This window comes from Macaca nemestrina, chromosome X (assembly GCF_043159975.1).
Source record: "Macaca nemestrina isolate mMacNem1 chromosome X, mMacNem.hap1, whole genome shotgun sequence".
Taxonomy (NCBI): Eukaryota; Metazoa; Chordata; class Mammalia; order Primates; family Cercopithecidae; genus Macaca; species Macaca nemestrina.
The window spans coordinates 124357831-124373576 of record NC_092145.1 but is presented as its reverse complement, the minus strand read 5'-3'; the positions used below and the strand labels follow the sequence as shown (position 1 = coordinate 124373576).

The following is a 15746-nucleotide window of genomic DNA, read 5'->3' as shown; positions in this document are numbered from 1 at the left end:
CTGGATCTACTTTCTTAATAGAATTATCTTACTCCTCTTGCCTTCTCTAGTTTGGGAGTATGTTTTAAATATTCCATTCATTTTCCTTTCTCTTAAGCACTCCACTAAATCTGGTAACACTTTTTATTTTAAAAGTCACTCTGAAGCTGAAAAAAATTGTGTCATATCTTAAAGTGAAAAATGTATTTTTTTATAGCTTCTTTACCTTCTCTTCTTTCCCCAGGAGGAGAATTGACTTTACTTCCTTGTTCATAGTTAGGAGTTTTTTCAACTGTAAAGAGACCACACAAGATTGACACATTAAAAACCACATATGTTTGTTGAAATATATTTATACATGTTTCGTGGAGTTGGCGAATGTTATGTAATCATTGTATGACTTAGACAAAGTACTTAATCACCCTAAATTTTGGTTTCTTCCACTGTAAAATGTGATAGTACCATCCATTCATTCATTTAACATTTATTTATTGAGCCCCTGCACTGTACTAGGCCCCATATAGGCTCTGTGTATTTAAAGATGGATAACATAAGCATAGTCTAGCTTCTCTCTGAGCACTTTCTGGACTGGTAGACCATAGTGGAAATGTAAGTAAAAATTAATCATATATCTGGTTAATACTGGGTACACAATAATATTATTATTACTATTATCCCCATTATTTATGATTACCATCAGTATCTAGATATTTTACCTAAAAATATTTAAGTATCTAAATTCTAAATATCTAAATATTTAATTATTATTACAGCCAAAATATCTAAATAAAATATCTCCTATGATGTTATTACCCCATCTTAACTAGATTATCACAGATTTAGTTGAAATTTTGGAAAATAAAATCATTATACCTTGGGTACTTTTTCATCAAAACTAACATGTATAATCCTGATTTGTGATTTATTTTGCATGCTAGAACATACTGAATAAAGAATATAGGAGTATTATAATTTTTATTTTCTTTTCTTTTAGTAATTATATCTTTGGTTAATATATATTCAAAATTAGAATACTTTATTTTTGTGACCAAAACAAAGTATTTTATTTACCATTAATTCAATTGTATTTTTTCTTTCTTCCTCTCGTTATTAGCTTGGTCGCACCAAAGTATTACTTTTGCAGCCAAGGATACTCTTTAGTAATTGCCCTCAAGGTTTAACAACTTGGAGGAAAGCCATTCTTCAAAATGTAGGACAAAACCATGCTTATTTCAAGGTAACATAGGATGTTGGTAATTTCTTATTTGGATCAGATGACATGGTCATAATACTATGAAGTTAATACTTTATTCTTCACTTTTGCTAATTTTTAGATACTTCACGTGAAATTTATCTGAGTATAGTTCATCTAGTTTGTCCTGTTAATTTCTTGTAAGAACAATTTTTCTCACTACCTTCCTTAGCCTCTCTGTTTCTTCTCTTTTCCCTTTTATTCTTTCTGTTATTTGGTTTTATTGAAAAAATAGATGTTTAAGTTTTAAAATATACATTATTAATGTTACACTCCATATTTATTTATATGATTTTCCTTTTTATTTCACTCTGTAATCAAGGCCATTATGGTAGCACCTGGGACCTAGATCAGGGCCATTCTGGAGAGAGTATGTTTATGGTTGTTGCTTCTGATTTAAATGGAAAGAGGAGCAAAGTGGTGATTTTTTTTAAAAAAAATTGAAAAATGTAGTAAGACCAGCTTCCCCTCCCAGTTAATAGTAGTAGAGGTTAGCATTTGATATTTTTCATTCAAGCTTTACATTAATGTGTCTTTTTCTGCCCAAATTAAGTCTTTAGCAAAACTGAAAAATGAGGATGCTCTTTTCTACTCTGCTGCTTTAGAATTAATTCTTACCTACATAGTCTCTTTGTTCCTTTAGTCCCAAAAATCTCTTGGCCATTTTCCCTTTAAATTATTCTAGCTTAAAGCATGGTAAATAGGTTTAAATTGGCCTATGAAAATCCATACAATAAATAATTGGTAAGTTACTTAGAACTTTTCTGAAGATCAAAATGATATCTTAGACATTAGTCTTTCTATCAAGGAGATAAACAAGAGATTACTTCATCATCCTACCTCCTCAGTAACATTATTTTGAGATTTTGGGATCAGGGAAAGACAAACTCTCAAAAGTAGTATGTAGAATGTTGTCATCTTCTCGAACAGAAATATCATCTTTATAAATTTTGCTGTCTTGAAAACACTCCAGATAATAAACTTCAGCATCCTATTTGAATTGGAAGTTGTCACTACTGAAGATTCTGTTTTCTTGGAAAGGGTTGCAATTTCTTGTTTTAGTCCAAACTATTTGTACCTTTGGTATTTTCAAACACTACTACAAAATCATTTTATGACCTGTGCCTGGAAATCTTCTCTCTAGGTAGTGGCGTGGAGGCTTTCCTATGAAAACTTTGAAACTATATTCTTAAAGAATAATGTAGCTTTTCTACAAATTTTCAATTACAGGTTTGTAGTCAGAGTCTTTTGCCTACCATTAATATTATTCCATCGCAAGGAATAGTTCCATTTGGGGGAATAACTGCTCTCAATATCTCCTGTAAACCCACTGTGGTGGAAAAGTTTGATACAAGAGCAAAGGTATGTCCATACATATGAGTTTTTGCACCTTACATATGTCTATGTGGGTTTGTTGGTTGTTTAAGTTATCTATAATGGTAGGTATAATGCTACAAAATGGAGTACACATGTTTATTATTAGAAAACTTGTTTTAATTCTTTCTTCTATTGGGAATGGTATTTAAAGTTACAACATTAAAGAGCAATTTTCAAAATGTATATTTTTTAAGAAATTAAGTTAGCTTTAAAGAAGTAGAGTTTTTGGAGATTAAAAAAAGCCACTTACCTTTATCATCTAATGAAAAATTGGATAGCAGAACTTGGAGAGGATTTGCAGAAAATATTTTTGATGAAGTTGGTAATGGAAATTTCTACTAAGTTGAAATGGATACCTTCCATCAATATGAGGCACTTTCTTATGAAATCGCAATGATATTTGTCATTTCTGAGTTTTGACGAACCCTAGATAGCCACAGAGAAGAGGGTTGCTTTTTTCAAAGCATTAGTTAGGCAGATTAGGAAAAAAATAATCAATTTTGCAATGCTAATTCTAAATAGTCTTTATAATGTGAATTATGGGTAATTTCTATATGCTTTATGTTCTGGGAATTATGTAAATGAAAAATATTACCCTGATATTAGGCACTTCTCTAAGTGATACATAAAATACATAAGACCCGTATGTGTAAAATTTAATTGTAAAACTCAAAGACTAGCGTGTTCTTGGTCAATCTTATGATCAACTGTTTGTATTTACTCACATTAAAAATAATATATACACTGTTTTCAGATCAAAATGAATTAACTTTATCTTACATTTTTTCCCTGAATGGACCATAACAATACATGAGTAAATAATAGGTAACTTAATATAATAAAAACTGATTTCCCCAACCCTTGAACAAATCACTTAAGAATGATATCTTATTTTCATAAATAAATGTGTTGAAAATGTTTATAAATTATATATTGTGATATATTATCTCAGACTTGGGTAGAATACTTTTAAACACAATATTCTGGGAAAAATAAAAAAAATGGCCACCAAAAATGTAGGTTTTACTAAACTTAATTCTCACTATATTTTAGAGGATTATGCTGTTTTTTTCTAATCTTATGTTTATTAATATTGTAGTATAATGAGACTCATTTATTCATTCAACATTCACATTATGCACCAATCTCTTGTAAATGTTAAGGATGCAATGATGAACAAGATAACCAGGGTCTTTGATGTCAAAGAGTTTACAATCTGGTGGGGAATATCAACAACTCAATAAATAATTAAAATACGCTATAATAAGTATTGTGATGAAGAAATGTAGCAGGCTAAGGGAGTACACAAGAGAGATACACAACCCAGTCTTAAATTATCAGAGACAGCTCCCTAGGGGAAGGTATATCTAAAAGATACCTGAAGTTAAGAATAAGCCAGATTAAAAGGATGGTAGTGGGGTGTAGGGGGAGAGGAGGAAAGGTTATTCATGGCTAGCACGTGTTAAGGCTTGTGTGAGAGAGATAACTGTAATGCAGCCATAAGAAACTTAAAGATTAACATGACTAGATTATACTACCAAATGGATGATAGTGGGAAAAAATGTACTTATATGACCCGTGTAAGTTTTAGGTCATAAACGGCCTTATCAACATTAAGAAACCCAAGCTTCATTTTAAGAGGTAGAAGCTTTAACTATGGGGATTTCACAATGAGATTTGCATTTTTTAGAGATCACTTTGGTGATAGAGCAGTAAGCTGGGACCAGAAAGATGGAATGCAGAGTTATTAGTCTGTTGAAGAGGTCCAGGCAAGAGAAACTGGTGAGAAACTGATAAATACATGGGGATTGGTGATTGAAAAGGGGTCCCATGTAAATAAGATGGGTAAGTCAAGAGTGAGGCAGATAGTGGCAACATTTAGAGAGAAAGAGATCAGAGTGTGAGTGACACCTATTAGAGGAAAATGTTTGCTTGAGTTGGAGGCATCTTTTTTATCTTCATGTAGAGATGTCTAGTGAAGAGGCAGCCACACATATATACTGGTTTGAAGGCTGACGATTCATCATAGAGATGAAAGAGAATTTTTCTACTGTCTCTCTATGGGTCCAGATGTGTGTAAGTGAACCAAATATATAATTGAGAAGTTGGAATGATAAAAGTTGAAAGAAATTGAATAAAGAAAAATATAGAGGAGAAAGGTGAATTGGGGTTGATTGGGAGAATATTACACATCACAGGCTTGAAAGTCTCTTCAATATGTGACATCCAGGAACTATTATCTCTGACAATGAGTGAGAAAGCAAGGGAGAGAGGGAGTTGTAAAAATGAGACAGATGAATGAATTTATGGTTTCAGAGGTTGTGCATTTATGAGGAGTGATGTTGTCCAGGGTGTAGTTTAAGTCTCTAGAGATGAAAATGTCAACAGACCAATGGTCTAGGGTGGTGAATAAGCTATGACAGTCAGGAGTTTTGGATGAATAAGGAATGATTGGGAGGTGAGTAAAAGGCAGCCATAGGGAGTTGAGACTTGTGTATGGGGTTTATTAATGAAGAACATGTCAGTTTGTAATTTCCTCTGAATCATTAAGTTATGCTCTTTTGATTTTAGTCAAATATGTTTTTTATATATTATATACTCTGAATAAAATGTGGCAATCATATAGCATTATGAATACAGAAACTTTAATAAGGCTATCTAGCTGGCATATTGATTTTCCCAGTAACTCTGAAAAATGGTATTTTGTGATTTCTTTGTGTATAAACAGTATCAATGATTCTGTGGAAGAGTGAAATACACTCACTTTGCTTTCTTAGATATAACATACATTTAAATTTAAATCTAGACGTTGACTCATTCCTGTGCTAATACAGACAAGGCTTCCAGGGAATTATATTTTTACACTTCTGAGACTGTGCTTAAGCAACTGTATGCTCAGATACTCCATAGTTCTTATTTTGTAGGAATTATACAACTAAATTCTTAATTTGCTATCTTAATTTTCTTGGAAGTAAAATATTCAGGCAGCCTTTAGTTTAGCTGCTGCTGCTTTCAAGTTTGTGATCTCGTGAAAAAGAAAATACTTGGTCTCTGCAAGAGTCAATTTCCTCAGTTTAAAATTACGAGTATTAACAGTCGTTATCTAATAGAATATTGAGTACTAAAAAGGATTTCACTGTATTTAACCCATATACACAGCAATTTTTAGCTGCTATCATTACTATTATGGTTGTTGTGCATATTTGCATCTTTCCAGGGGAAGATATATACGGCAACCATTCTCCTATTGTTTGTTTTTTAAAAATTTTGAATAATGCTTTGAAATTAGAGAAATAAAAATTGTACTGCAAGGAGTGGCAATAAAGTTTAGTCAAATAGGTAGAACTCTGCATTCAAATTCACAAACCATCAGCTAATCACATTTATGGTGGTTCTAAGGGATTAAACACTCACTTTTCTTAGGAGTATCAATTTTACAAAACAAGAAATGGGATGACAATTACCAGAAAAATCTTGTACAGTTATAATGTTACTATTATTTAAATGAAAAAAAAGTTATATAAATGCCAGGTAATACTTCAGCGACTTATGATTATATTTTAATGTGGTTTCTACAAAGTTTTGTATTTCTCCTAAATAAGGTTGCTATTCGTCATGCGAATGTTATAGACCTTAGGATTGGTGGATCTGCTGAAATTGCTGATGTAGAAATCGATCCTGTGAGTATGTTACTTATTTGTGTGACGAAACTCTGAGTGTGGTGATTTTTATTTGTTATGTGTTTCTAGTTAGCCCATTTATGTTTAAAAATATTTTCCAATGTATAATTTTTAAAAATTGCTATATATAAAGTTAAAAATTAATAACAATTAATATATGTCATATAAATGTAAGTGGTGAAACAGAATATTGAATGAAGGTTTAAGAATTTACCACTGCATGTAAGGATCAGAACACTATCAGTACCATTAAAATCATCTTCATTATGATCCTGTCCCTTATAAGAGATAACCACTTGCCTATAATGATAACACATAAATATGAATATGAATGCTTTCATTGTTAATTAGTTTGTTTGTTTTTGAGCTTTATAACAAAGATGTACTATTTGTAGCCTTTGGTGAGTTACTTTTACTTAAATATTGTGTTTCTAACATTCACCTAAATTGTGTGTAACGGTATGTTAATCATTGTCATACTGCATAATAGTTATTTGTGTAGACGTACTATAATTTACATGATCATTCAGTTGTTCATCCCAATAGGTGTTTCTGTTTTTTTTTTTCAAACGCAAAAACTGTAGCTGTGAACATTTATATACTTATCTTCTGAGGTACACATACAAGAGGTTCTCTAGGAATGGAGTTATTGAGACAGAGTTATGAGTGTGTTTGACTTCACAAGACTATTCCTAAAATTTCCTCTCTAATTTCCATTGCTCCAAATTCTATTATTCTACAAGTTATATTGTCAGATTTAAATTTTGCCAATCTGTTGAGTATAAAATGATACCTCACTGTGGTATTGATTTGCATTTTCTGAACTAGAGTCACATTTATGTTTGAATTATTGTATGTACTCTGAAAAAATTTTGTTCTAGAATTGATAGAGTGCACACACACACACAAACACATACACCACTTTTTTGTTGTTGTTTTGGCCAGCCCTTTAGTGTTTAGATCTGGACTTACCTATTCAAAGAAACTTTCCTTGATTCTTCAAAGTAGGACCCCCACATTGTGACATTTTTAAGGTATTACAGACATCTTATGCCCTGAGAAGATCACCATCAGAGCACTTGTCATATTATTTTGGGGTTATTTGTACTTTTGTTTTTTTCTCCCACTAGTACTGTTAACACCTACTACCTTATTGGTGTGGAGCTAAATTGAGCAGAAAAATGATGATAAAGAGGTCAGCTGATTGCCTCAGGTCGGGGGCTTACTGCTAGTCTGCATTTAAATGGCATCACCAAAATTCCAGTGTATAGCTTTAACTTATACTTTTATAACCTTTCTTTATTCAATGGTGAAGGCATAAGTCCGGGTAGACTAACACATACTAAGTTAGCTAGTCCAAGGCTGTGGTGATTCCTGGAGATGAAACTCTGTAGTATCCAGAGTGTTTTTTTTACATTACTATGGCATCCTTCCTTGAAAAATATTAGACAATATTAGGTCTTTAATCACTTTCTTTTCTCATCCTAAAGTCATTTTGGGCATGCTCTGCATGTTATGGTACAATTGAATAATTTATAGGACTTTAATATATTTTATCAATATTCCCTTATTTTATAGATTTTAGACATAGCTGACTTTAAAAAATAATATTCACACATCACTAGATATTTTTAGCCATACATTTATTAACTATACAGTAATGGCTAAGGCGTTGACTATGTGTCTTAATAACAACTAGGACATTTTACTCAAATGAGCACATATACAATGCTCATTTGCATATATGCTTATTTGAATGGGATAAGAAGAGTGATTATTTTTACATATACAAAACATCAAACTTTCGTTTTCCATTTTGGATTTTAGAAATTTTACATATACAACTGCGTTGACATTTTAAATGAAACAAATGGTAGCCAGTCTACCTTCATATGGAATTCTCCTCAATATTAGGATGCTGTTGTCTCAATCTCCTTTAAATGCTGTATGTAATTATTTCACTAAGAAACTCCATGGTATTTTAGTAACTCTACTACTAAAGAGTTTTGTGATATAAGCACGTGCCTTGTATATGAGCTACAGCTCAGATACACTTAATAAGCATTCCTTGTTTATGTAAGGTAGATGTTGGTTAGGTGCTAGGGATACAAAAATGAAATCACGCTAAGGTGCAGTAGAAGAGACAGATAAGTAAATAAATACATAAATAAATTATGTGATATCATAATGTAAGTAAATATAAGAAACAGAATTGGTCCTGAGCACAGCATGATTAATTGTGGTTTATCCAACTAGGGTTTGAAGGATGTGTAATATTTTATTAGGCAATTGCAGGTTATAGAAAGGCTTTCCTGACAGAAGGGGCACCAAAAGGGTGAAGACACAGAAGGGTGAAGCATCAGGTATTGGTTGGAAATGCCAAGTCATACAGCTTGTTGAAATATTAAGTGATAAGGTGAGAGTGGGGCTAGTTGAAGCTGGAACATGAGGAAGCAGAAGGCCATGGTGAGCTTTATGAGCCCTGCTAATGAGCTTGGACATGGTCCTATAGATCGTGAGAAACCATCAAATTTTAAAACAAGAAGTGATATGATCAAATTCTTACTTAGTTTAAATATGGCTTCATTATGAAGGGGAGAGTTTGAGAAAAGTGAAAATCTAGAAACTAAATGAAAAGTGATGATTTACTAATTTCATACAGTTACAATATGGACAAGAGGTGAAGAAAGGGGAAGAATTAATAGGATTTATTAACTTATTACATGTAGGAGGCATCTAGGAGGTAGGGGAGAGGAAGGAAAATGTGACTAATTTTTATAGGGTTCTGCTCTGCAGTTAAGAATTTCCTTGATAAACATAATGTTGCAAGTTTTAGTTTATGTTTTCATAAACTATTATTCTATTTTCGAATAATTTTTATTTTTAAATTTTAGAATGTATTTAATTTCAGTGGCGCCTATATTGGTGGTACCCAGATTGTTCCATTTGTAATAAAAAACAAAGGTATAACACGTGCCAGAGTGGAGTTTAATCTAAAAGACTTTCCAGATTTTTCAATGGATCTTAAAGACAAATCAGGTATATATTTTGTATATAATGGTATTATTGTAAAAGGAAAATAGTTTTAAATTGCCCTGTGGTATAATTTCTAACACTAATTCAATCAAGGGAAGTTATTCTTAAATGTTTTTTAATGACCACTGCATGTTTTTCTTACACTCTGTAACTCATCATGGTTTTATTTGTGGAAATACATCATTATTAATATCAAAACACTTGGGTAATACATGAAATGTAACCATTCTTATTAGTGGGTTAAATATGGTAAGTTAAGTATATTATATATAAGTATATGCCTTAAATGAATATAAAATTATGAATCATTTGTTTTAATTGCTCAATAATTTTAGATAAATGTCTTTGGGGAGCTATCTCTATGTATTTACTCATGTATTAGATATCTTTATGTTAAATTAGATTTAAACAAAATATGCATTTTTATAAGTGCATTTTATCTGTTTACTCCATGGGTTGTCAAAATAAGACCTATGAACCAAATATGACCCAACACCTGTTTTTATAAATAAGGTTTTATTAGAACACACACAGACCCATTTGTTTGTATAATGCTTATGGCTGCTTTTATGCTATACTGGTGGAGTTGAATAGCTATGATAGGAACCATATGTCTCACAAAGCTTAAAATATTTGTGAGATTATCTGGATTCTTACAGAAAGTTTCCTAATCATTGGTTTAGTCATTTGTTATTCATTAAATATTTGTTGAATCCCACTTACAGGCAAGATAGTAGCATTTGAGTCCATAAAAATAAGTAAGACATCTTACATATCCTTAAAAAGTGAACAGTAAGTCTATCAGTGAGGTAATGGATATGTATTTGTATTATTTATGGACTCTTTGAGGCATCAGAGGTGATCTGACTCTTTCCTGATAAACTTTCACTGGAAAGGGAGTCTCTGAGCTGTTACTGGGACCTCAGATTTAGTTAATTACTTGACCTTGTGCTTTATTCCTATTTGTGTTCATCTGAGTATGACTATAACATGCTTCTTGAACTTTGGAGTTATTTTTTAATGAGTTTACTGTCACTGTTTTGCCGATTGTATATTTGTTCCATGTATAGATATCAGTTTTGCTAATTAGAATCTTGGTATTTAGAACAATTCTTTACCGAGCATCTTCACATAGCCCTGCACAAATATTTTAGAAATTGATTTTTTGTTGTTATGAATATATGTACTTTTTCACCTCTTATAGAAGAATTTAAAGACCCTGCATTTCCTTATATATATTCTTTGGAATTAGAGGAAAACACATCTCTGGAATGTGGCATAACATTTTCTCCCACACAAGTAAGTTCAGTTTTCTATTCCTCATATTACTGCAATTATGGATATTCCTAACCAATAACCTATTAAAGATCACCCAAGATCTATCTGTAGAGGGTTTTTCTTTCTGACTTGTAAGCATGCCTGGGTATACCTTAATTCAGTAAAACGATTGCTGGAGGGTTTGGCTCATGCTGCAGAGTGCCTCAAGAGGAGCAGAGGGCATGTACAGGGGACCTATGATTGTGTGGTCTTTGTTATACTATCTAGAAAATTCAAGATATTACACATTTTGAAGGAGAGGAAAGTTATATTCCAGGCAGTTGGTGCTTTGTACTTATATTTGAGTGGTGTATGCTCTGTGAACGACTACCTGAAATTATCAAAGACATATTGTGAAGATTTAAGAGGAGTTGCTATGATATTGGCTCCTTTTATTTTGTACCCCTAGATGTTTAGTGATTTAAAAACAAGAGCAAACAAACAGACAAAAAACCTATTCTGAAATGTGCCCAGAAGGAAGGGAGACCACTGGTCAGATTTCAAGAGCCAACTCTGGTAGGCTTTTGCTTCATAGATTCTCTAACAGAAGTGCCCAAGGAGAGAGCTTCTCTCTACGCATGATATGAAAGTGCATATTGCCCTGTAATCCCAGCACTTTGGGAGGCCGAGGCTGGCAGATCACCTGAGGTCAGGAGTTTGAGACCAACCTGGCCAACATGGTAAAAACCCATCTCTACTAAAAGTACAAAAATTAGCCAGGTGTGATGGTGGGCGCCTGTAATCCCAGCTACTCAGGAGGCTGAGGCAGGAGAATCGCTTGAACCCGGGAGGCGGAGGTTGCAATGAGCCGAGTATCACGCCATTGCACTCCAGCCTGGGTGACAAGGTGAGATTTCATCTCAAAAAACAAACAAACAAACAAACAAAAAACGGCATATTGGTATACCCTTCCAAGCAAGAATCGAACTTCTATATGGCAATCAGAGTATAAGATTCTTATGTCAAAACTTTTTTTTAATACTCCAACATAGCTAGATTGATTCTACTCAATAGGTATAGATTAAAATTAAGAGAAAGTAACTAATAGCACAATAAAATTGTATTGAATTCTACTAAATACTATCTTTAATAGTCTAATTTTTGGTAATGTTATTTTTACTGAGATTAAATTTGATTTCAGGAACAATGTAAGCTGTTATTTGGCTTTCAGGTGCAAAAAATAAAGTTTGAGGATGAGTTTGGGTATTAGAAAATGATAAAGATTAATTTTGCTATTTTGAAGTTCAGTACTTAAGTTGAGATAAGATAGATAAGATAATGTTGAATAGAAAAACCTCTTTGTCTTGTTCCTGAAAGCATATATCTTACACCTTTAAATATAAGGTTAGCAACAGTTATCTTTTTAAAAAAATATCCTTTATTAGGTTGAGGAAGTTTCATTTTATAGTTTATTGAGTATTTTGATTTTGAAAGACCTGCATTTTGTTAATTTTACTATCCACTTTGATGTTCATGTTTTTGTCCTTTATTCTATTAATATAGTGTATTATATTGATTGATTTTTTAATGTTAAACCAACCTTGCATTGTAGAATAAATCTCACTAGATCATAAGATATAATTCTTTATATATATTGCTGAATTCAATTCTCTAGTATTTCGATGAAGGCTTTTGCATCTATACTTGTAAGGAACATTGGTCTATAGTTAGTTAGCCTTTATTGATTTTTTTTCTTCTGATACCTTTTTTTTTTTTTTTGAATATCAGGCTAATATTGGCTTCTTAGAATGAATTATAGAGTGGTGTCTCCACTTCTATTTTGGCAGAATTTGTGAGGGACTGAATTAATTATTTAAATTGGTGTTATATTTCATCATTGAAGTCATGTAGTCCTCAGCATTTTTTTTAAAAAATATTAATTTTAAACTAGGTATTGAAGGAACATACCTCAAAATAATAAGAGCCGTCTATGACAAACCCACAGCCAACATCACACTGAATGGGCAAAAGCTGGAAGTGTGCCCCTTGACAACCAGCAACGTCAAGGTTGCTCTCTCTCACTACTCCTATTCAACTTAGTATTGTAAGTCCTGGCCAGAGCAACCAGGCAAGAGAAAAAAATAAAGGGCATCTAAATAGGAAGTCAAATTTTCCCTGTTTTGAGATGACATGATTCTATATATAGAAAATCCCATAGTCTCAGTCCAAAAGCTCCTTAAGGTGATAAACAACTTTAGCAAAGCTGCAGGATACAAAATCAGTGGACAAATCACTAGCATTCCTTTTTTTTTTCTTTGGATATGGAGTCTCACACTGTCGCCCAGGCTGGAGTGCAGTGGCACGATCTCGGCTCACTGCAAGCTCTGCCTCCAGGGTTCATGCCATTCTCCTGCCTCAGCCTCCCTAGTAGCTAGGACTACAAGCTGCTGCCACCATACCTGGCTATTTTTTTGTATTTTTAGTAGAGATGGGGGGGTTTCACTGTGTTAGCCAGGATGGTCTCGATCTCCTGACCTCGTGATCTGCCCACCTCAGCCTCCCAAAGTGCTGGAATTGCAAGATTTTTTTTTTGTTAGATGGAGTCTCACTCTGTTGCCCAGATTGGAGTGCAGTGGTGCAATCTCAGCTCACTGCAATCTCCATCTCCCCGATTCAAGTGATTCTCCTGCGTCAGCCTCCTGAGTAGCTGGGAGTACAGTGTGTGCCACCACACCTGGCTAATTTTTGTATATTCTTTTAGTAGAGATGGGGTTTTGCCATGTTAGCCAGGCTGGTCTCGAACTCCTGACCTCAGGTAATCCACCCACCATGGCCTCCCAATATGCTGGGATTACAGGTGTGAACCACTACAACAGGCCAAAAACCACTACAATTTTTATACACCAACAACCAAGCCAAGAGCCAAATCAGGAATGCAATTTCATTCACAATTGCTACAGAAAGAATAAAATACCTAAGAATATAGCTAACCAGGGAGGTATAGTTCTTCCCAAAAGAAGGGAAATGTGTATTCATGTCCATACAAAGACTTTTATGTGAATGCTCATAGCAGCATTATTCACAATAGCTTAAAAGTAGAAACAACCCAAATGTCCATCACCTGATAAATGGATGAACACAATGTGGTATATCCATACACTAGAATATTATTGGACAGTATAAAGGAACAAATTGCTGATATGTCCTGCTAGATGAATAAACCACAAAAATGTTATTTTAAGTGAATGCAACTAGATATAAGAGAGTACATTTTGTATGATTCCATTTATGTGAAATTTCCAGAAGAGACAATCTATAGAGTAGATCAGTGGTTACCTAGAGTTAGGCAAATTGGCATGAAGAAGCTCTTGGGGGTGATGGAAACATTCTAAAACTTAATTATGGTGATGATTACACAATTCTATAAATTTACTAAAAACCATTGAATTGTACCCTTTTGGCAAAATATATCACAATACAGCTGTTAGAAGTGTAAAAAAATTATTAATGTAATCTGTTTGCTGTTATAGGTCTGTATTTATAAAATGTTCTGTTTCTTCTTGAGAAATTTCATCTAAGTTACCTAATATATTGACATACATGTGTTAATGGTGTTATTTTTTCTATTTCTGTAAGGTAGGTAATAATTTAGTTCCTTCTTTCATTCCCGATTTTATAAAATTGAGCCATCTCTCTTTTTATCTTGGTCAGCATATCTAAAGGTTTGTCTGTTTTGATGATATTTTCAAGATCTAACTTTTGGTGTTTCTGATTTGCTGTATTATTTTTGATTCTTTATTTCATTCATTTACACTTTATCCTTTATTTTTTATTTTTTTCTGTTTGATTTGATCTTCTATTCTTATTTTTAAGTGTGGAATGTTAGGGCACTGATTTGAGATATTTCACTTGTTAAATATAGGTTTTACAGCTACATACTTTCCTCTAAATACTGTTTTACATTTACCCCAAAAGTTTTGATATGTTTTATTTTCATTTTTACTCTTCAAAATGTTTTGCAATTTCTCACATAATTTATTTTTCACCTATTAGTTATTTGGTGTGTCTTGTTTAATTTCCACATATTTGTTTGTTTCTCTTATTGATTTCTAATATAATTCCCTTATAGTTAGAGAACACACTTTAATTCATTTAAATCACTTTAAATTTATTGCAGCTTGTTTCATGACACTCTATGTAGGTTATTTAACTATATTGCAGTAAGTCTAAAACAACTAATGATTACATCTGGATGTGTATGTGTATGTTTGTGTGTGTGCACATGTGTGCAGTGGTGAAATGAAAGGAATGCTCATTATTTTAAAAATAAACTTGGTAAGATTAGTTTTTCAAACATGTATTCTTCTTATTCTGATTTTTAAAAACCCTTTAAATAAAAAGAAACTAAGTAAGTCTTTTCTCACAAGTTAATATTCTGATAAATTAAAGTATGTCATTCACCTATATAATGTTTATATCTCACATGTACATAGAAGTATGCAGACATACACACACACACACACACACAAACACATGCACACTCTTTCAACAAGAAGAAAACCTAAGTGTTGTGCAGTAATTTATAGGTTTTTTTAAATTTTGTTAAGGCCAAGTTTATACATTTTTCTAATAAGTCTATATTGTGATTTTATATTTTCATATAATTGAAATGTATATAAAACATTTTTCTTAAGGATCATTGAAAATTAGAAACATCTATAATGCAATTGAAGTATCTTACATGACTTTTTTGGAGAATGTATTATATATAATATATTTAGACAATAGTTCACTAACACTGTCAGCAATTTAAAAAGTTCTAAGTATTGCTTAATGTTTAGGATTCTAGAAATTGATTATAAAATTAAAATGAATTATAGATATTTAAACTTCTGTGGAGTGCCACACTTTGCTTAGATTCTGAATCATTCTATGTTAACTGGGTATTTTAAAAGAAGATTTACTCACTGTATTGGAGTGTAATTCACTTCAACAATGAGAAGAACATATAAACTCCTGCAGAGACAACACACCCTTTGAGAATTTGTTCTATAAATCTGTGCCAGTAAGGCAGATTGATTATCTGGTTTCCAGTCATTTCAAATGTCCTCCACGATATTTATTGCTAGGTGTAAGTTGTCTGTCTTTGTGCATGTGTCAAAATG

General features: G+C 32.5%; 1 protein-coding gene across 3 annotated transcripts in view; it reads left to right on the top strand.

Moving 5' to 3' along the window:
• LOC105499042 (cilia and flagella associated protein 47) overlaps positions 1-15746 on the top strand; it is a 469827-nt gene that overhangs the window by 92479 nt on the left and 361602 nt on the right. For all 3 annotated transcript variants that reach the window (XM_011771441.2, XM_011771442.2, XM_011771440.2), the window contains exons 17-21: positions 1094-1216; positions 2462-2593; positions 6211-6288; positions 9183-9327; positions 10529-10623. In XM_011771441.2, the coding sequence (XP_011769743.2) occupies positions 1094-1216; positions 2462-2593; positions 6211-6288; positions 9183-9327; positions 10529-10623 (573 nt within the window). The remainder of the gene's footprint in view (positions 1-1093; positions 1217-2461; positions 2594-6210; positions 6289-9182; positions 9328-10528; positions 10624-15746) is intronic.